General features: G+C 42.2%; 1 protein-coding gene across 4 annotated transcripts in view; it reads left to right on the top strand.

Annotated features, from left to right (window-relative positions):
• LOC115202660 (protein shisa-6) overlaps positions 1 to 19,475 on the top strand; it is a 63,372-nt gene extending 43,897 nt beyond the window's left edge. For 2 of the 4 annotated variants that reach the window (XM_029766759.1, XM_029766738.1), the window contains 4 exons: positions 11,252 to 11,317; positions 12,446 to 12,466; positions 13,439 to 13,606; positions 17,036 to 19,475. In XM_029766759.1, coding sequence (XP_029622619.1) covers positions 11,252 to 11,317; positions 12,446 to 12,466; positions 13,439 to 13,606; positions 17,036 to 17,664 — 884 coding nt within the window. In that variant the 3' untranslated portion in view covers positions 17,665 to 19,475. The remainder of the gene's footprint in view (positions 1 to 11,251; positions 11,318 to 12,445; positions 12,467 to 13,438; positions 13,607 to 17,035) is intronic. The other 2 variants (XM_029766754.1, XM_029766746.1) reach the window with 2 other exon arrangements.
• Positions 19,476 to 23,127: the final 3,652 nt, after the last annotated feature.

The following is a 23,127-nucleotide window of genomic DNA, read 5'->3' as shown; positions in this document are numbered from 1 at the left end:
GTGCATTTCTGTGCTCTCCTAGCTTTCCCATTGAGGAACAAGCATCCTTGTAACTGCCCACTGGACACACACTGGTTGAATCAACTTTGTTTCATCGTCATTTCAATGAAATGTGTAGGGGTTGGTAGAAAGAATTATGTCAAATTAGGTTATATCTACAGTAGCTTTGATTGGACTGATACTTTCAAAATCTTAGCTAGCAGTCATCATCATGAACCAAGTCGACAATCTACTGGCAAATCCTTTTTAATCCGTGTCATATGAAGATAAATAATGGAGAGAAATTATAGATAAAACGTATCGGTGCTCATCGGCCATTGAACATAAACATTACACAACAAGTTTGAAATCGCAAATTCAACGATGAGTGGTTTGGAAGGAATCAGTGGCTAACTGCAAGCATTGCAAAGCAATCCCTAGCCTGCTATTTGGTGGAGTGTTTGTGTGGGACCCAAGTCTGGTTTTAAGGGTGTCTTTTCCAAGCTTAAAATTATAAACATTCAACATTGGTCATGCTGTCAATCCAGCATGACTTCTGATGTGCTCAAAACAACTGGAAATAGGGAAATGGGAAATCTAACTTCAGTGAGTTCAAGACAACTGGGAAATCAGAAAAAAACGAGCTCTGACAGAGAAAATACACTTTGAACGGCATCCAACTCGGAATTGTAAGTCGGGAACTCGGGCCTCTTTCTAGAGCCACGACCTGAAGATCACTGGCATAATCATGATTCAAGCTTGTTTTTTCTGAGTTCCTAGTTGTCTTGTAAGCACCATAAACCCAGAGAATGCCAGACTTTGATGACAAAGTTTGATTACAAAATTTGACCACAAAGGACCGCCGCTCCACCGTCCTGTTCAAGTGAGCACAGCACAACAAGGTGAGTCCAAAAATGTATTGTATGCTGCTGCATAAATGATGCAATAGGCCAGGGAGATATGTATACTGTAACTAAGAAAGTAATAATAAGTGTATGTTGTGTAGTAAGCTGTTAGTAGCCCATGTGCCGCACCCTAATCATTTTGCCTATTGTTCTGACTTGGTGGTGCACATGCCTATAACCTGTTTTAGAGGAACGTAATCATTGAATATTGTAAGAGCTTTCATTGTCTGCTTATATGCCCCCTTTGTTTATCATACAGTTCTGACTTGGTGTACAGGGAGAATACTGTAAGAATGGCCCATGTTCTGAATTCTGTTGCTGTACATTTCAAAATTGCTGAACAAATAGTTATTTTGACTACGTCTGTCCTAGCTTGCTCATTAATGTCTTAATCGAAATTACAGATTACCTCTTATCTGCTCGTCATCCCCTTATGCCATAGTTTGTACATCTCAATTGTCAGTAGAAAACACATTTGTTTAAGTAAGTCAACCATATCAGCTATGTTTTTAAAAGAATAAATGAGGCTGAATGATCTGTTTCGCTGCCAGACAAGGTTCTGCTGATAGGTAGGTGTAGCAGTGGTACGGTGTTGGGACTGCTGTTGGGACTCTGCTGTTGGGACAGCTTTATGTATGACCTAACAGTTTGTGGGCACCGTTTGTCACCATTATAGTGCAATTAATGTATTGTTTAGTGTTGTGTTGTGATGTGTAGTGTCTTTGCTGGCATGCAAAAGAAAAATGTTTGGGGGGGTTTGCCCCACCAAGATTTACACTGTAAAATCGCCACTGGCGGGGGGGGGGGGGGGGGGGGGGGGGGGCATCATCTTGTCGTGCGCAGTGCTCAAGTTTATAACTTGGGACGGCAGGGAGCCTAGCGATTAGAGTGGTGGGACAGTAACCGGTTGCTTGTTCAAATCCCTGAGCCGACAATATGCAAAATCTGCCGTTCTGCCCTTGACCAAGGCAGTTAACCCCCACAACAGCTGATCCCCGGTTGCTGATGATGTCGATTAAGGCAGCCCCCTGCAACTCTCTGATGCATAGGGGTTGGGTTAAATGCGGAAGTTGTGCAACTGACTAGGTATCCCCCTTCCCTTTCCCTAATGGCTGTCAGTCAAAACCAGATGAGCAGAGAACCTGAGCTCTGATGTCATGCATATCATTTTACTGTACAGCCACTGCGATCCATTTAAAGCGCCTATTAATGACAAAATCCTACCATTTTCAACCCGTATAAAGGATGACAAGGGCTATGAGTGGGAAGGGCTACTGAACACTTTGGGGTCTCCCAGTGTAAGTAACGTGTACCTTTCAGGAAAAAACTGGGATGCAGATAATTATGTGCGATGAGTAAGCATGGTTTGTCGTAGCTCATAGGCATTGCTGAAAATGGTGTACTGCCACATTTATACATTTAATTTAATGCCTAAACTTACGCTCATCATAGAGGTACCTTTATACGTATATTCAAGAACATTATTTAAATAGCTGCAATCACACAGAACATCACACAGATTTCTTTTGTGATGGATGTCTGGCTTGATCTGGAGGTGAAAAAAGCCTCTCACAAATGCTTTTAGGGCCACTTTGCTCTTTGATTTTCCCATTGAGTCGCCACATCAGGTATCTGACTCAGGCTCTCCTGAAGAAGAAAAGAAGGTTGCAGGGGGGATGTGGTGATCAGAGAAATGCCATTACTAGAGACCATAACAGAGAATGCTCGATTCACTGATACTCACAAAGAGATGTGGCTCCTCTGGGGTTTTCTTGTGAGAAATATTGATCCTTTTCAGACAATGTTTAAGTAATATGATCAAGAACAGAGCTAAGCAATAATGGAGACTGACTGCTAATCATTGATGTCAATCACATTAACTTCTGTTTGTGAACTGACATAAGCATAATATAGATCATGACTATAGCTAGAGGGTTGTGGTCTTATCAGTAAATTAGAAGGTTTCACATAAACATCTTTGTGTGATTACTCCATTCAGAGACATGTAGACATGAGTATTTCTGCTTCCTTCACAATCAGATCACATTTCATCCTCTCCTCTCTTCATCCCCCTTAGCAGACAGCAAGCATGTGCTCAATGTATTCCCCTTCTGGCATCTCACCATCAACCTAAATTGTCTTTAGCTTCTCTATGAATGTCCCCTTATACTGCTGATTGACTTGGCTCCCCTTTTCTGCCCACAAATATTTCTGATTCTCTTTGTTTAGTAATTTCCTGCTCCCTTCATATGTCTTTGGTAAATTTCACCCTTCTGACGGCCCTCATCCCCTTCACCTCTCTCCTCTCTGATCCTGTCAAACTCTCCTCTGCTGCAATGCACAGCCGTCCACCCACATCAGTCTCTTTCATACACTCTGCCCTCCTTCTCATCATTTCTCTAGCCTCTCTCTCTCCTATCCCTCATCTCCCTCATTTCCTCTTATCCCTTTTCTCATCTCAGCTTCTCTGATTGAACCTTTCACATTTCAGAATAAAAGTGTTCTTATGATACGCTCTCCGATATCATGAAAGCTAATATTTTTACCCCCCCCCCCACTCACCCTCAATCTGGCAGGACCTGTCTTTTCCTGTTTCCCTTGGAAATATGGTCTGTCCATCAACATTTCGGCTTCAACATGCATACATTTAGACAAGCCTCAACCTAAGCACCTCACTTCTCTTCCCTGACCTCCATCACATGTTCAATGTCTTCTAATAGTTCACTTGCTTCTTGACGTACTATCTTCTCTGTTGTTATGCTAGTTAGATTCTAGACTAATGCAGTCCTACTATGAAAACAAAAAGGACAATGTTCCAATGACACTGTTCTATGTGGATGGAATCAGTCCGTATCCTACCAGTCTGGTGTGAAAGCCCCTAAAAACATCACTGCATTTATCTATGTTCGATCAATATTTCCCAGTGCCATCTATCAATGTTTCTCCCTCGAATATAATTCACCACTGGTTCAATCACTTCCATTTCCATCTCATCAATACCATATTTTGAGAAACAGATTGTCCCTTTCTGTCTCTCTGCCTCCCCATTGGTAAGGAGATCAGGTGATTAAAATAACTGTTATGAGGAGAGGAGGGGTTAGGTATTTGAACAGTTACCAGGCCTGTGTTTCTCAGAGCTACTCCACTGTTATTTCATTAGTTGTCACTCCTCAACACAGCATCAGAGAAGGGGTTCCTGGGTAGAATACTGGACACCCAAACAAACACTCCTCCGCCAAACAAGTCAATTAATGAGCCGCCTCTATGAGCCGACAGTTATCACCTTGATGTATGTACACTAATAAGTGCCTCGTGATGCCAGGTTTCTCTGGTTGTACATTTAGAAAGCATGGGGATAGAAGGGTGACACAACCATCACCATGGGATGTGGAATGCCAGACGAGCTGCGGCGCATTGTGCCACCACCCGCTACGGTAGCATGGGGGACAGGCATATGGCGTCAATTATTTCCTAGTATGCTAATTAAAGGGAGACCCACCACTTTCCAAAGAAGCCTCTCCAATCCTGCCAGTGTGCAGGATCTGTAATTAATATGGGCATAACTGCGCTGGAGTGCAGATTGTAGACACTGTTCATCTGAGATACGTAGAAGTGCGCTCATCATTATGGGCGAAGGCACATGGAAAGGCGACTAATTAACGTGGTCCATATATTCTCGAGCGGCGCTCAAGTGTGGCCTTCTCTCCATCACTCGAAGTCTGGGGCTGCAGCTCTGGCTCTCACCCTATCATAGGACAGCACACCATTAATCACGAGTGTCTTAATAAATGCTAGGAGATGAATGTCATCCAGTGCAACACGTCACACGTAGCGCCTCACTGCGTCCAACAACTATTAATTAGCGTCATCATCGTGCCCAAATGTTTGCGGGCTGTGAGCGATCATTTCATTAGCCAACTTTAGATGGGAGATACGCGGTAAATATTTTGAAGAGGGGATAACAAGATGAACAGCAAACAATTCATGCAGATACTTGGCCACGATAAACAAGCTTAACTCTGTTGGACTAGTATCTATCACAGTCATTATGTAAATAGATACAATCACCTCGTCTACGCATCTTATGGATTGATTGTTGCAGGATTGGTTACTCGCAGGAGGGCTGGGTAAGAGATTGGGTTGGGTAGGAAAAGAGGCCAGCCATCATCTGAAAGGCTGGGATATAAAAAAGCGAGATGAAGCGACTGATAAACAAAGGGATACTGAGCCAAGTCATCTTTCACTGCCTGAAAAATATGTATAATAACGCAAAGCTTCCTGCTAAGAGTTTCTATAAGTAATTGACAAACGGTTGGGCATTGATGGCATGTCACCATCCTTTATCGTGGAGTGTCAAGGTGAGTGAAGACTATTTTTACTAAGGGGGCTAAAACCTCCACATTGCTCTTAAAGTGCAGTTTGAAAGCTATCCTGTCCAGGCCTCGGTGTTAGATGTGATTCCCTCCTGTCCAGGCCTCGGTGTTAGATGTGATTCCCTCCTGTCCAGGCCTCGGTGTTAGATGTGATTCCCTCCAGTCCAGGGCTCGGTGTTATATGTGATTCCCTCCAGTCCAGAACTCGGTGTTAGATGTGATTCCCTCCAGTCCAGGGCTCGGTGTTAGATGTGATTCCCTCCAGTCCAGGGCTCGGTGTTAGATGTGATTCCCTCCAGTCCAGGGCTCGGTGTTAGATGTGATTCCCTCTAGTCCAGGGCTCGGTGTTAGATGTGATTCCCTCCAGTCCAGAACTCAGTGTTAGATGTGATTCCCTCCAGTCCAGGGCTCAGTGTTAGATGTGATTCCCTCCAGTCCAGGGCTCGGTGTTAGATGTGATTCCCTCCAGTCCAGTGATCAGTGTTAGATGTGATTCCCTCCAGTCCAGGGCTCGGTGTTAGATGTGATTCCCTCCAGTCCAGGGCTCGGTGTTAGATGTGATTCCCTCCAGTCCAGGGCTCGGTGTTAGATGTGATTCCCTCCAGTCCAGGGCTCGGTGTTAAATGTGATTCCCTCCAGTCCAGGGCTCGGTGTTAGATGTGATTCCCTCCAGTCCAGGGCTCAGTGTTATATGTGATTCCCTCCAGTCCAGGGCTCAGTGTTATATGTGATTCCCTCCAGTCCAGGGCTCGGTGTTAGATGTGATTCCCTCCAGTCCAGGGCTCGGTGTTAGATGTGATTCCCTCCAGTCCAGGGCTCAGTGTTAGATGTGATTCCCTCCAGTCCAGGGCTCGGTGTTAGATGTGATTCCCTCCAGTCCAGGGCTCGGTGTTAAATGTGATTCCCTCCAGTCCAGGGCTCGGTGTTAGATGTGATTCCCTCCAGTCCAGTGATCAGTGTTAGATGTGATTCAATCCAGTCCAGGGCTCGGTGTTAGATGTGATTCCCTCCAGTCCAGTGATCAGTGTTAGATGTGATTCAATCCAGTCCAGGGCTCGGTGTTAGATGGGATTTCCTCCAGTCCAGTGATCAGTGTTAGATGTGATTCCCTCCAGTCCAGGGCTCGGTGTTAGATGGGATTTCCTGTACATGAGTCACAAGGTCAGGCTGAAGGGGAGAGGAAGGCTTTAGCCTCCAGTTGACTGGAAGCAGTATGCCACCAGAGCATGATTCACGTCAGCCTAAGACAGCCAGGAGGCGATAGGAAAGGCGATACAGAATCGATGGAAATGGATCAAAGAGCCTCATTCCCAGGGGCCCATAATGGGACGACGTCATGTGGAACGCTAGACCAGCACTCTCAACCCGCTGTCATTGGCCTCTCTGAGGGAAGGAAGGATTGACAGAGCTTCAGAGCCTCACACAGTCAGAGACTCACTGATCTGTCATTGTAATAGATGGACCTCACAGCACAAAGCTGCAGTACAGGTGCTCAGAGATCTCAATACTCACGCTCAAGGTTGTTGACCGGTCTACCTTAGCTACACAACTGACTTTGTCTCTTCAAAATGTGGGTGAAAACAAATTAGCCGAGCTGAATGAAAGCAAATTTAACTGAAACATGTAAACGTTTACACTTTGCATTCCATACCTTTGTGATTAAATGCCAGTGCGCAGTCAACCCAGGCTCATAATTGCAAAGTCATTTCAGTTGTTATTTTTCCAGCTTATTGTGTCTTCACAAAGCCTGGCATTTCTCCTTCATTAAAATGTTTCATCACCTCCCCCATTAACAATTGCCTTATGCTGAAAATACAAATATAATTGTGGGAAAACATAGAAAGTAATTATTCAAACAAAAAAATAAAGGGAAATGGAAATGAATTGATAATTTGTATTCGGTGGGATTTTTGCATCTCTTTCATGAAAAACGGACTCCTTTTATTTTTAATTAGCGTCACTGAAAATTAAATGAATTCGGTTGTTGAGCATTCTTGTATATGTTTTATTCAATGAATATGAGAGCTCTTTAGTATAGACATCTGTTAGTAATAGAAACAGCCATAGAAAGGATATGCAAAAGGCTGATATTTGTCTGTGATCCTCAAATCTTATCTGGGGAAGGTTATGGGAGAAATATTCCTGTATGCCAAATATTTGGTCGGTTCTGGATTACCACTTAATACGTAGAGCTCGATGGCAAATTCTGTGTCTTTGAGCTTCATGCATTTCTTTTCAGAGTTTGAAAATAACCTTTCCATTAGAACTGATCCAATCCCATCAATTCATATCATATGACTGTTTAGCCATTATAATTGCAGTTTTTTAAATTTTTGTTTTTTTTTGTTACATATCCAATCTATAGAGTGCTATTTTTGCAAGTGGATACTGTATGCTTCTCTCCTATGACTCCTACATGATTCCAGGTGTTGCTGTTCTATTCAACTTGGATCCTTCAAGATGATAAGATGCTAAGGCAGGGATAAAGGCAGCTTTGAATGATGTTACTTCTTTTGAATTGAAGGAGACATCAGATAAATCTGTGCTTATCCTTGTTAGCAACTCACGAGATCAACAAACTTCAGGCCACCGGAGGAGGTTTGGTAAAGTTGCAGCATGTTTTTGGTTTATGTCATGTAACTGTTGGTTTTTATGTCTCTCCCAATATGGTTGTTACAACAATTGCATGGTGTAAAAAAGTATCACTGGGATCTCTTTGCAGTATGTGATGCAGAAAACTAACAGACGTTGTGATGGCATTGGCAGATGAGCTGGATGAAAAATGTCCTGACCCCCTAAAGATTTGTCAATGTAGGGCAGATACAGTTATAGACCAGCATTAGTTCAAGCTCATGTGGCTCAGAGTTTCTTAAAGCAACAGTGATGTATCCAGACATGCCTTGCAACCTGTTCAAAGTGTCATCTTTCATTGTGCCTCATGGAGTTTTACTCTCACAATATTGTTTTGTCTTCTCTTCTGAGCTTTATGGTTGTTGTGTCTGTAGAGTGACTAATATTATTTCTTTGAAGGACAGGGATTCAGTTAGTCATCTTGAACTTAACAATTGGGGCAGCAGGGTAGCCTAGTGGTTAGAGCGTTGGACTAGTAACCGAAAGGTTGCAAGTTCAAATCCCTGAGCTGACAAAGTACAAATCTGTCATTCTTCCCCTGAACAGGCAGTTAACCCACTGTTCCTAGGCCGTCATTGAAAATAAGAATTTGTTCTTAACTGACTTGCCTAGTTAAATAAAGGTATAAAATCTGGACTTCTTCTGAATGTGTGAAGAGCTGGGATATTCACTTATTTGGAATTGTAGCAACAACTACACTGCTGTACACTGAAACAAAGCAGCACCTGCAAACCATAATCACACCCCAAAAACATCCTGCAAGCATTGTGCACAATAGAAGCTCTGGTCACAGCGCATATCGATACAAAGCCCACATCCATGCCGAACCTGTCTGTGTTGACGGTAGGTTCTTGCAGTGCATCTGGCCCAGCAGGCTCCTGTCCCTCCCTCTACCACTGCAGGGTGTGAGAGGTGAGGTGAGCCTCAGCCCCAGCCAGCCACCCTGCAGGGCCCACATGGCACTTTACACACTGCCAGGGTAATGACATGGTGTGGGCTCTCATCGTTACAGGCAGTCCATCAGGTTTCACTGACAGAAGCAGAGTGAGGCTTTCAAAATGGATCTGGGTAACAGTGGGATCCCCTCTGTCTTGTCCCGCCGCTGGAACCTGGAAGGGTTTCACTCAGTGGTGCCCAAAATGCCTGCATTATGTTCAACCAAGCATGTTTGACATGTTGAGGTGACGTTAAACCATTATATATGTAGTATGTATGTAGTTCCTATGTAATAACAAAGTTTATTCATAATAACCAGGGATATCGGTTTGAGGGTTATGACAAAGTACAATGTGGACTCATAATGGGTAAAATGCGAACAATTGTTGGTATCAAGTAAAGCATTGACCTGTCACGTCTGGATGAAGACTTTCACACACCAAAGCCATTCCAAATTAGCTCTATTACAGTAGATAGACCTGAAGTGCGGATGTGTATAACTCCAACAGTCATTATTTCAAATTCTCACAGAGCCCCTCCACTGACAGGCTCCAGAGCATAGAAATATGAATGAATAGATTGGGCTTTCCCATTCAAGCCAATGATGGCATTATGGGATGGGCATAGCAGTCTTTGTGAGTGTAGCCAGGAGTTTACCAGTAAAATTGCCAGATTTAGAGGTTCCAAGCCTGTTCTATTCATTCTTATTTCTATGATCCAGAGCCCTGCAGGCAGTACAGCTGTTCATCCAAACATTCCTGTACCTATTTCTGGACACGTTACAGACTGGAATGAAATGACTGGACACCTCTGAATTTCTGAGAGTCGTGTGACTTATCTACTGTACATCTGATTCATTGTTGATGCATTTACATAGTGGTGGGTGGATATGGGAGTCCTGGGGCATGACATCTTCCCACCTCCTTACACACAACAGACAGGATGTGGGTGTTCCTCAGCAAACAACATCATCTGCGGTTGTTCACATTTGCTTAACTTTTTAAGGCGTGCAACTGTAGGAGGTCCGCTCTGAGAAGATAATCAATGGTGATGCAATACAAAATGGATGCACATACTGTATAAGAAAAACGGAATGTTACCAACGTTTATGAAAAACCAAAGGAAAGCCAATACAACAGGAAGGCAGATATGGGAGCAGTCACTCCAATCAGTTTTTGAACAACCTTTAGAAACCTGAAGTATTCCAACACGTATTTTTGGGGACGGCGTGATTGTTAGACAGTTTGCAGATAGCAGGGACTTCTTTTCAGTGTAAAACTTTTTCCCTGGCAAGCTCAAAGCAGGTTAGTTTAGCTCAGCCATCTGAAGATCATGTAATTGGTCCCTTGATCAAACAGGGTGATTGAACAGGGCAATACAGCTATGGTGTGAAGGGAGATTGGGCACAAATCTTGTTTTATGTTCGTAAAGGATATTGGGATTTGGAATACCGGTACATTGCCATTTAATTGGATGATGTTGTTGTTCTACTCCGTTGTATTGTTTCTAAAAAGCTATTCCTTTAGAACTGTGATAAAATCCAGTTTAATAAGGTACTTTACCCTACTGTGCTGATTGCTTTGACATTAATCTCTCCAACAGGAAGCAATTGTCCCTGCAAAATGTATGTTATGCGCAGTTCCAGCTACTTATCCGAAACCAGAAGACGAAATGAAGGCTTGTGTTGCCACACATCTTTTTTGTAACTGTCACAACTCTCCATTAGCAAGTCACAGTAACGGAAAGAAAGCAAATGTTTTTCTTAAGCCATGGAGATGCTCTCCTGTCACTTCACGTTAAACATTCTAAAGAGTTCACATTTTATTTGAGTTTCTTTTGTGTTTAGGGTTCTAATGGGACGATCAATGAATGTGTTGAAATGCAGATAAGGTACAGTGTCCTGCATCTGCTGCTGTAGTAGAGGAGAAGCTGTGCTCTACATTGACCAAATAGACCTCATCGAATAAAGGGAACATATTCACTCCCTCGCATGACATGAAGTCCAACAGATGTCAGGAAGATGAAATCTGTCTTACCTCATTCTTCGTTGCTCAAAAGGGAATAGCACAAAATGCCTGCCTTAAAATGTGAAAACTGTGTAGTAGAGTAAAGATGCACAGAATCCCATAAATCATCAGTCAGATATCAAAGCACACCACTGCTATCTCTGGACAGATCTCATACTTTGAATTTAGAAACGCAAAGACAATTTACTAAAATGTCTGTCAAAGGGACATAGGTTTATGTGATCATTCACAGTGGTGTCTAGTCAGCCTGCATTACAAGAATCAATGATCACAAAAATAAGGGAAAAGTTGATAATATTGTCATGTATTAACAGCCATTTATTTCACATGATATGTACAGAATCTATGGTAATGTTTCATTTGATTTCCAAACCTAACCTTTTCATTGTTTTCCCAATAGGCAACCACCAACATGATTATCAACATAGTCACCTGGATCTTACCCAGGCCCACACTCCTAAAATTGGTAAGGATATTTAAGGTTTGCATGTTCACATAAGTACAGTATATATAATATGACTGTGGTTGGTTGCTAATATTTCACTCTTTCCAATGAGTAATAAAATGTTTAGATGGTAACTAAACCTCTAGAGATATATGGTAGATGGAAAGTACATTATGGATACTAACCATGCCCTTTTAAGTGTGAGATTATACTGCCACACAACGCACAGTGGCTCTTGGGTATGCTACAAAGATGTCTTCATTTACCCCAATAATGTTGAGGGGGGATTAGGTCTTATTGATTTCCTGAATGCATGGTTTTATCAGCTCCAGTACGGCACATGAACTTTGACTAAATTCGAAATAAGTCAAAATATGCTATTTTAGAATTCAAGTGAGGAAAAAACAATTTTCTTGACGGGAAATGAATAGCTTGGATAGCAAATGAAACGGGGTCTTGTGGAAAATGAATTATAATGGCATCTGTATGGCTTACTCAAGTTATTGAAAAACTTAAATTACTTATATTGTGCCTTATCCATTTTCCTAAATGAGATTTTCTATGAAAAGAGATGCTTTTTAGCATGAAATTATTGAGTGGTCACAGCTCTAACACTGCAGTGAAACACCATGAGTTCAGAAAGGAAAGCTATTTGTGCATTGTTGCTAGATGCCTCTCCATCTATCCTACATAATTGGCTAAGAACAAAGTTAAGATTTTAAGATTTTCACACTGAGGTCTGCACTGAAACGCTACATCATGCTACACTGTCTGTTTCAACATCAGTGGAGCTGTGGACTCCAACCTCATGGCAGGATAGTTTTCCAATTGTATGTTTTGAGGCCAACATTTTCAAAGGCAAAGGGACTGAAAGTCCCCATAAGTAGATAGGTCTCTCCAACACAGACAACAAAGGATGGCTTTCAAGGTGGATCAAACCACAGCTGAATAACGACTATTGAGAATGGCCACAATACATAGGAATCTGATTACTTTATTTGACTAGTACGATCATTATAAATAGCATAGGCTTTCAACAACTCATTTGAAACAGAAAGTCAGACACATTGGTTTGGTTATTAATACATACTATGAATAATGTTTGTTATTGTACTGATCCATTTTCTCTTACTTGGATTTGTTATGTAGCCCACAGACAAATGAGACATGGTAAGTAATACGCATATACACCTGCTGTACATGTGTATTCCCTTTCTCTTTTACGTACTGTATATGTCGACCTCTTGTTGTGACAGTTGGTGACAGTGACGTCCTGTATATTGCTGGGGTCAAGGCGGGGGGTCACTCTTCCTTTTTGTTCAGGCTGAATGAACCAGAGTTGACACACCAAACTCTCACTTACCTTCTCACTCTGCTCTGCTCTCTTTCTCTCTCTCTCCAGTATCTCTCTTTGTTGGGTTAGCTGCCACACAGTGTTTGCAATGGTAGAATCTCATTAAGATCTGTGGTAACGCTTCAGAACCGGACCTTTGTTACACAAAATACACATTCTACTCCCTTCCATCTTTTCTTGCTCACACTCACACTCTCTTTCACTCTGTCTCTCTCTCTCACAGAATGCCTCACTTCTGTTTCACATGGTCCTTGGTGTTGTGTGTCCCTGTCCTCTCTATCACAGTAGTCACCCAGCCCTATTTTTAAACCTGCCACTGCTGACCAGCACCTCAGAGGACTGGCAACGCCCCATCCTACCGCTGCTAACGCTCCAGCTGCCTGCGCCATGACCACATGTCCCACATAACCATGGCCACAGCAGGCAGGCAGCATAGCCACCCGCAATGGCGCCACACATAGTGACAGCCAGCGTGGCGAGTGCACTTGCAGTCGCAACCAATCCTAGCACACCAGAATTGCACTCTGAAATAACATTTTACAAAACACACAACAAATCATGTTAAATCCAGGTTAGAAGAGTCGAACATAAGTCCCCACTTCATCTATCCTCACCCACATACCCCCACCGCACCCACACTCCCTCCTCACACCCACACTCTGTATCCCCCTGTCTCCTCCAGTGAAGACCCCCTGTGTACGCGCCCCTCTCTGTGGCATCCTCCAGACTGTCGGCTGTCTGATTGTAGCCTGATTGCACTGCGTCAATCTCTCCTGTCTCCCCTGCAGAGAAGCCCCAGCGCATGAACAACATCCTAACCTCGCAGACAGAGCCGTACGACCTGGACATGTCCTTCTCACGCTCCTTCCAGAACCTCACCCACCTGCCTCCCAACTACGAGCTGGCGGCAATGAGCAAAGCTGACTTAAGTAAATACTCCTCTCTCCACAAATTAAGTAGGTGGTCTTTCATTACATACACCATCATGTTTGCTTGATCTCCTGCCTGGACCCCGTCAGTCCACAGGGGGGAGAAAAGGTTGATCTTAACACATTGTGTTGAAGTCCACATTGCGTTCAAGTACTATGATGCAATATTGTCCCTGTATGGATGCCTGTTACAGGGATGCAAACATAAGTCATGAGCACAAAGTCATTGGGGTTATGAGCTGAATCCATAGGAAGACATCTGTGTGTGAGATGGGTTTCTTGAAATGCACAAGCACATGTTAAAGTCACTGGGTTCAGCCCCATTGTCCCCATCTACCGACCCATTGACTGACATATAATTGTCGTGTAATTTGGCTCCATCTGTGGCCCATGTCATGTAGCTAATGTCTGGTAATGACATATTAACAGCCATTTCTCCATACCCACATGAGTCTAGACGCCAACAAGATGGGACTAATGTCTCTGAGATGAGATCTGGGTCAGCCCAATTATTATCATTATACTTCCTCTGCATGATGGCTTGACTTTCACCATTCTCCATTTCCCCTATGACAGCTGCATGATCTACAGTATGCTCCTCCTCTAGTATCCTGTGGTTGATTGCGTTGCATGTGTCATGCAAAAGCATTAGTTCCTTCCTGCTCGAATGTTCAATAGTGCTGTATTAAAATAAGTAGGGTGTGGTATTCCAGTGCAGGCTTGTATGTTATGCTCAGTGTGGACACAGGGAATCAATGTGACGAAACCTTTGATGTGGACAACATTGATAACATCTGAATTGTCTATACTCAGCAATGCGTTGTACTGCTTCTTCATCTAGTACTGTTCAATAGAAACATTACCCACTGGGCACACACTGGCTGAATCAACATTGATTCCTCCTCAATTCAATGTAATTACGTTGAACCAACGTGGAATAGACGTTGAATTGATGTCTGTACCCAGTGGGTAGAGATATAAGACCTTCAAATAATCCAAGGATTTCATGACCTTGATGAAAAAATGAATAATCTCATACATGTTATGCACCAATTTAAACTCCCTTCATAGTATGTTACATGCCTTTAGATCGTAGACTGTGTCTCTCCCTTATCAAACCAAGGGGTCTTCTCTTAATGTCATAGGGGGTTGTAAACACACTGAAATCACAGAGAGGAATCCAATTAAATGAAAAGCAGTTTGAGCTGGGACGCATAAACCCTAAAGTATTTGTCAGAAAAGTGAATATTTCAATTCTCTACCTACCTACAGTACAGTGGCAGCTCTTCTGAGAGGAGAGTTCCCTCATACCTCTGATAGATGCTGTGGCTTTGTGCAAGGAGAGAGGCTTTGGAAAAACGCCAAAAGTGTATATAATGAGTTGCTTTTTTAATGAAACCATCTGGAGAGGACAACGAAAATCAAATTAATATGGTTCATTTGTGATTCTAAATGCACATACTGTAGTCTGTGTGTGTGATTCCTCCTCTTCCTCCTCCTCCTCCTCCTTCGTTCTCCCCTGTCCGTCAGACAGGACTGGAGGGAGCCAGGGATGGAGATGGAGGACCCTACTTTAAAATAACCTGTTCAGACCCTCCAAGGAGCTAGCGGGTGGAGGGGAAGGGAGGAGGCAGCAGGAATCTTATTTGGCTCGGTCTTGTCCTTCCCTCTGTAATCAACTTAAAAGGCATTAGAACACTCGTCAGAACAACAGAGCCCCTTTAATCCTCATGCCAAGCAAAAAGCTAAATGATATTATTGTGGGCCCCTTTCTCTTACCACGCCTTATCTTAATCCCCTCTAAAGATCCCTTTATAATTGATGTTTCACAAGTTTTTTTACAAGTGTATGTGCATTATGTGATTACTGCTCCGTCTGGGCCGGATGATGGCGTATTGGGATCAATAGCTACCACAGATGAATATACTCACCATATTGAATTTAATCTGGGAGAGTGGAGACTTTAGTTTAATTAAGGGTAAGGAACGGGAAAGGGGATACCTAGTCAGTTAGCCACAGCTAGCAGGTTTGTGGTTTCACCTCAACTTTGAGACACCATGCCCTCTCAAAATCGAATGCAAGTTGAAGTGCAACGTCTTATTCGAAGCAGCAAAGAAATGAATCCAGCATATATTTCTTTAACATAAAAGTAAAAAGGAAGGAAATACATTTGTTCTGTGTAACATCATGAGCATGGACACAAAACACACAAGGTTGACCTGCCTATGGATTGCCTAGTTTAGTGAGCTGTCAGACTCCATGCTCGCCATGATAAGAGTTAAAGTTGCATCTTTCATTCTAATAATGCAGCCTAATGCCCTATGTGAATTATTTACGAAAGGCCTAACATTTTTAACAGCAGTTAAAATGTCAAATTTAAATTGATTTTGAAATGTCAAAACTAAAGCATCTGAGGAGAGTTGGTGGAAATGTCTCTGAGTACAACATGAAATCAACCCCTATTTCAACATGGCATAGTATTTTCAATGCAATGATGTCAATTCTAAATCTTTGATCTATAGGCTTAGGATAAACTGAACCCTAATCCTTAAGTCTTGGCAACGAAGAGGCACTTAAATGAAGCTAAGGGATATGTCCTGTCTGTTGTGGGCAAGCTATAGCCTCTGGGTCAGTGTTGTTGACATTTCTTACCATAATGTCACACCTAAAGGGACCCCTGGAGAAAAAGACAAAACGCTATTGCCAGAAGCCTAACCCAGGTCTTCTTCATTAGGGATGCATGGCTGGGGAAAATAAATCCCTTATGGAGAGAAAAAAAGGGGGATCTTCTCTATCCAGGCGTGGCATCTATCTAAGGAGGAGGGTTTAAATATCCATACCAAAACAAAATCCTTATCATCCAAATCTTAGTCAAGCACAGTCTTGTCCCGACATTTTTAGACCACCTCTGTGTGTTCTTGAGGCCTTGGGAAATTAGCTTCCGCTGAGGTATCTAACCCCCAGAGATGACAGTTAGTCACAGTAGTTTCAGGGTGCCATCAATCTGATGTTGCCAGGCCCAGCCGGTCTAAAAGCCTGTTTAAAAGTCATTTGAGAGGAGCCTGCCGCTTTCCTCATGCAGATGTAATGACTTTAACATCAGGAGAGTGTTGGCACTCGCTGTAGAGCCCCTCTGCTTTTGGCAGAGTCAAACCACTGGCTACCCTGCAGTGCAACACTGACAGTTTGATTGTTTTGCCTCGCGGCAGGCGTATAGTCCTTTCCACACCAGAACAGGAGTGGAATTATTGTAATGCAAGGGAGCCCCTGCCTTCTCCCATGAAAGCAGAAGGACAGAAAATGCAATCATAATCAAAAGGGAATTGTAGGAGTTGTCACAGTAGAACTGCTGAGCTGATCCACTCAGGAGGAGGTATAGAATCATTCTTTATATAGAGTGTAATGTTTCTCCTGTCCTTCTCCCTCTCTCCTCCCCCTCCCTCTTTTCCCACTCAGGTGATAAGGACATAGATGAGTACTACATGCGGAAGCGACACCAAGACTTGGCAGGTCGGCAGATTCTGCAGCCGCCCCACATGGTGAAGCTGAACACAGAGCCCCACCAGCAGCACCGTCAGCGGCCTCACCGTGTCCAGAGGGCCATGTCCCAGGACCATGTGCTGTCCCCAGAGAGGACCCCACGCCATGGCTACGGCCTCTCAGCCTACAACATGGGCATCTCTACCTACGGCAGCCGCATTCTCTCAGAGGAGCAGCTGCTCTCCGCGGACCGCCTCCAGTCCCAGGACCCCCTGCTCTCGCCGGACAAGATGCTGTCGCTGCGGCGCTCCAACTTCCGGGAGAAGGCCATGTCGCGGGCCATGTCCCATGTAGACATCAACTTTGTGCCCACCACACCTGTCATGGACCGCAGTGAGCGCTACGCTAAGATGCAAAAGATGCACTCCCATCCCACTACCATCAACGACTCATACAACACGCTCACCGTCAACCACCCGACCACCAACAAGAGGCAGCAGTTTGCCTCGCGACGGACACACACAGTGGACCATCTACAGTACATCCCAGGCCACCAGCACAACAACCAGTACCGCACGGCCAGTAAGAACGAGGTAACTGTTTAACGAGAGGGTGGCTGGCCAAGGATTCCTGTGTCAACAGACTGTCAACAGATGAAAACAGCAGATACTTCCAGAGGTGTGCAACCTCACTATAGGTCTTCTTTTCAAAGTAGCGAACAACTAACCCTTCTTGCTTTCAGCTCAAGCTCTCTGCTTCATTCAGATTTGGATTTTCACAACTAGAATCAACAACCACAAAGACATCTGTACTTTCTCTATAGGGCAACATAAGGGCTTTGCACGTTGACACATAAGGAATGCTTTATGTGAGGTTATTCGTAAGAAGACAATATTTTTTAAAAAGGGGAATTGGAAAGGAACTGGATCAACTTTATAAATATATACATATATTTACTATTTGTATTTTCAGTCCTTGTTATAGCTTTAGAGATTCTTATTGAACTTAACTGGTGTTAGAACTTCAAGAGGTGCCTCTGGAAATTGTTCTCATTTCAATGATGAAGTGGATTTATGGGTTAAAAAGCACAATTAATGGGGTTTTTTCTCTGTTGATTTATTCTTGTTTTTTGGTAACGGCCAGCACATATCAGCTTATTAGTGGATATAGTGGCAATTTCTGTTGCATAAATGATTGTAAATAGGCTATATTAGCAGCATTATACACTAAATGAGAAGAGCTGGACAAGTGGAATTGTTGAGTTTCTACCCAAGAGTCTACAGTCTTTTCACAATTAAAGATCACAATTTCAGATTAGTCCAACCCCTCAACAAATACTTGATAGTAACAAACATGTACAATAATGTGTGTGCGTATGTGTGTATATTTTTGTAACTGTGCTTGTAGGATGATTGTGTATGGCTAGGGTTGAATCAACCTCATGCCACTGTTAATTGGCAGCTTTAGACTGTAGGCACACTACTCCACAGGTGACCATGTAAACTAATGCTTCTTTCAATAGCTTCATTTTCTGCACTCATTCCCTCGCTATATAATCCAAGTGGATCACATCCATTTTGTTTTGAGTTGGGAAAAGCTCCTTTCATTTTGATATACAGTGTTGTTGTATATTTGACTCCATTCATCAGAGTTGAAGAATAATAGTTGTTATGTGTTTACAATTGTTACATTGTTGCAGGTGTGTTGACGTACCTGAAACAATCGACAAAGAGGACATCAATATAATCACTAGCTAAGTAAGGATTAAAACTGTGATTTATGTCCAGATGTTTTCATTAAAGCAATGCCTTATTGTGTGGAAGCCCATACTCATGTTCTTAATTGTACCATCACGCTTGTGTTATGTCTTGTGTCTAAGGTGTTGATCCGTAACCAGCTTTGTATGTCATTTTTTTTATCATGGATGATTTACCAGCACTATAGAAGCAAAGGACAGAATCAGTTTTGGTGATATACCTCAGAATCTATAGGACACAAATTTTACAAGGATGAAATTCTTAATTTAACAAAATGTTCTTTGAAAAGAAGCAAAGGAAGTGATTATTTTAAGCAAAAAACATAAGAAACTAGAATTGAACAAATATTTCAAATGATAAAAAAAGTCTTCCACATTTTCGAATTCATCCAGACTTCCTTGTGGACTCCCACTGTGTCCTCTTATACTTATAGAGTAACAGACACATCAAGTACATGATTTGTCGTTGTTTTTACTTTTCAACTATCTCTTCAGTTAACAAGAAAGTCCAAATATTATCGTAAAATCCTGGGTCATGGAAATGGGTATATAGACATTTACTATAGAGATGTTGTTATATAAATTTGCTGGTCATTGACAATTTCAAACATTGTCACTGGTGTACTACATTAAATGTTAGGAGCTTGCATAATATTGTTACAACTTGTGCAGTGTCCATATTTAAGACTTCATTTTGCTTAGAATTTGTCATTACAACAGGCTATTGCAATTTGTCTTAGTAAATGATATGCTTATATCATTATGACTAGCTATACTATATTGTATGTTCACATGCAATGTAGACACAGTAGAAATTGATGTACTTGAAATATTAAGAGCAATTATTACACTAGTTTCAAGCCCCTGTATCAGCTAAGATATTGAGAGCATAGCAACTAAAATGTAATTTCTTTTGAGGTAAGGCCAGAGTACAAAAAAAAACTTAATAGTTCAATATGGAGTTTCATAGTCCTTGTCAAGCTCCAATGATAGCTACAACATAAAATGGCTATAAAACTGTCAGAGCAACAAAGAAATTGAGCAACGAAAAAATGACATTTGATGGCCCTGACTCTGACATGGTGGAGCTGCAACACTGTGTTGTACTGATGTTACGCCACCGGAATCTTACAGACATGTCTCTAAGCAACCATCTGTCTGGCTCAAATACATCCACCCCATTACAGAGCTCCGGTTTTACTTTCCAGTCAGTCAATGATATTGTCTTCAAGAAGCTTTTCCCACACACACGAGGCTAGAGCTCAGTTTTGGCAGATGGTTCTGAGACTAACGTGCTGCTAAGTTGTTGCGTCTCATGATCTATCTGCTGTAAAAACACTGTTTACTTTTGTTGCAAATATTCCTTGCCATTTATTAAGCTTGTATTTTTATGTGTCAATGTGGTATGAATGAAAATTCCTTTGTGTCTTTGTTGCACAAACAATGGAGGACTAATTTAAAAAGCTTCAAAGCAAGCAGTATACGACTGTTCCTGTGCAAATGTTTTTGTTTACAAATGAATTATTAAAGCACATCCCATGTGTATTGTATAAAACAATAATCAGTTTAGTAAATATGGAGTCTGGGGGAATTTTTTCATATGTTAATTTAAACAATATTCACGAATTAGAGAGTGAGTTGGTAATATTGGTATTATGTTTTTTCATGGCTGAGGTATAAACATATAACTAACTGTTTGTAAAGAATGACAGAGAACCATAACCCACATCTACTGTACATATGGAATTATACAACTTGTTTGACAGTCTAATAAATGTATAAACTTAAACATTTCAACATCAAATTAGCATATACCCCATAGATATAATGCTATGGACCTCCAGGTTGAGTTACAAATCGTTGTCACCTATATTAACTAGACTAAATGCTACTCTGAGATTTTTGCAAGAAGTTGCCCAAATTGCAACCTCACCCACAAGGTCTTACACGCCACACATTTGGAATAAACATGAAACAAGATAAAGAAGCAACATTTTTATCCAATGCAGTGCATTGATGACAAGTCGTGCTATAGTACAGTGCTCTTCCACTGCCGCAGTTTGCATAATTCTATTGGTAGGTAAAGTTGTTAACTACACATTAATGATTAAAATCAATAGGGGAGCATTATCAACTCTTTTTCCCCTCCTCTTCCACTGAGAGTTTGAATCTATTGTATTGTACTATTGACAGAGGTCATTGACCTAATGACACTCACAGTAACAACAGAATACATTATGACTGCCATTACTCTGATGACACACATATTAATACCCACTGTTTCCAGAACAGCCAGTGCAATTTCAAAGCCTCTTTAAATTCATAGAGTCAGAAGAAAACATTTCCTCGCAACATGAAAACAAAAGCCTTGTGGTTACAATTGTGTACAGATAAATGGGAAACAGCTATGGTTTTCACTTTGTGTAGGACCCTCCCATTTGCATTTAGATGGGAAAAGGTCATGGCTATTGGAACATGTGAGGTAAGAAGGAAACAGCAGTGGTCAGACACATTAACAGACAGAAAGGACTTCCGGCGCCGACAGAGATGGCCGCCTCGCTTCGCGTTCCTAGGAAACTATGCAGTGTTTTGTTTTTTTATGTATTATTTCTTACATTGTTACCCCAGGAAATATGAGGTTTTATTACATACAGTCGGGAGGAACTATTGGATATAAGAGCAACGTCTACTCACCAACATTACGACCAGGAATACGACTTTCCCGAAGTGGATCCTCTGTTTGGCCCACCATCCAGGACAATGGATCGGATCCCAGCCGGCGACCCAAAACAACGACACCATAGAAGAAGGGGCAGACGGAGTGGTCTTCTGGTCAGGCTCCGTAGACGGGCACATCACGCACCGCTCCCGAGCATACTACTCGCCAATGACCAGTCTCTTGACAACAAGGTAGACAAAATCCGAGCAAGGGTTGCCTTCCAGAGAGACATCCGAGACTGAAGCGTTCTTTGTTTCATGGAAACATGGCTCACTCGAGACACGCTATCTGAGTCGGTACAGCCACCTGGTTTCTTCACGCATCGCGCCGACAGAAACAAGCATCTCTCTGGTAAGAAGAAGGGCGGGGGTGTATGCCTTATGATTAACTTCTATGGGCTAGGTGGGATGCTAGCGTCCCACCTGCGGGACACAGCCAGTGAAATATCAGGGCGGCAAATTCAAAAACAACAAAATGTCCTAATTCAACTTTCTCAAACATACAACTATTTTACACCATTTTAAAGATAAACTTCTCGTTAATCTAACCACATTGTCCGATTTCAAAAAGGCTTTACAGCGAAAGCAAAACATTAGATTATGTTAGGAGAGTACATAGACAAAAATAATCACACATCCATTTTCCAAGCAAGGACATGTGTCAATAAAACCCAAAACACAGCTAAATGAAGCACTAACCTTTGATGATCTTCATCAGATGACACTCCTAGGACATTATGTTACACAATACATGTATGTTTTGTTCGAAAAAGTTCATATTTATATCCAAAAACAGCATTTCACATTGGCGCGTGATGTTCAGAAAATGTATTCCCACCAAAACGTCCGGTGAATGTGCACATCAATTTGCAAAAATACTCATCATAAACGTTGACAAAATATATAACAATTATTTTAAGAATTATAGATAGACTACCCCTGGATGCAACCGCTGTGTCAGATTTTAAAATAGCTTTACGGAGAAAGCACATTTTTCAATATTCTGAGTACATAGCTCAGCCATCACGGTGAGCTATTCAGACACCCGCCAAGTTTGGGGTAACCTAAACTCAGAATTAGTATTAGAAATATTCTCTTACCTTTGCTGATCTTCGTCAGAATGCACTCCCAGGACTGCTACTTACACAAGAAATTTTGTTTTTGTTCGAAATAATCCATAGTTTTGTACAAATACCTCCGTTTTGTTCGTGCGTACAGATCACTTATCCAAAGGCATAATGCTCGAGTGAGGAATGAGAGACGAAAGTCAAAATGTTCCATTACCGTCCTTAGAAGCATGTCAAACGCTGGTTGAAATCACTCTTTATGGTATTTTTAACGTAAAATTGCGATAATATTCCAACCGGACAATAGCATATTCATTCAAGAAGAAAAAGAAGGAACGGCGTCCTCGCATGACCGCGCATATCCAATCCCTTTGTTGCCAGGCAGACCACTCAGTAACTGAGCTCCTATTATCTGCCCAGTGACAGGAAAATGCTCAAACCACTTTCTGAAGGCTTTAGACAGCCAATGGAAGCCTTAGGAAGTGCAACGTCCCCCACAGACACTGTAGCTTCGATAGAGAATAAAA

The sequence above is a fragment of the Salmo trutta genome, chromosome 1 (assembly GCF_901001165.1).
Source record: "Salmo trutta chromosome 1, fSalTru1.1, whole genome shotgun sequence".
Taxonomy (NCBI): Eukaryota; Metazoa; Chordata; class Actinopteri; order Salmoniformes; family Salmonidae; genus Salmo; species Salmo trutta.
Note: the sequence above shows the minus strand (reverse complement) of the source record. Positions and strands in the feature narration are given on the sequence as shown.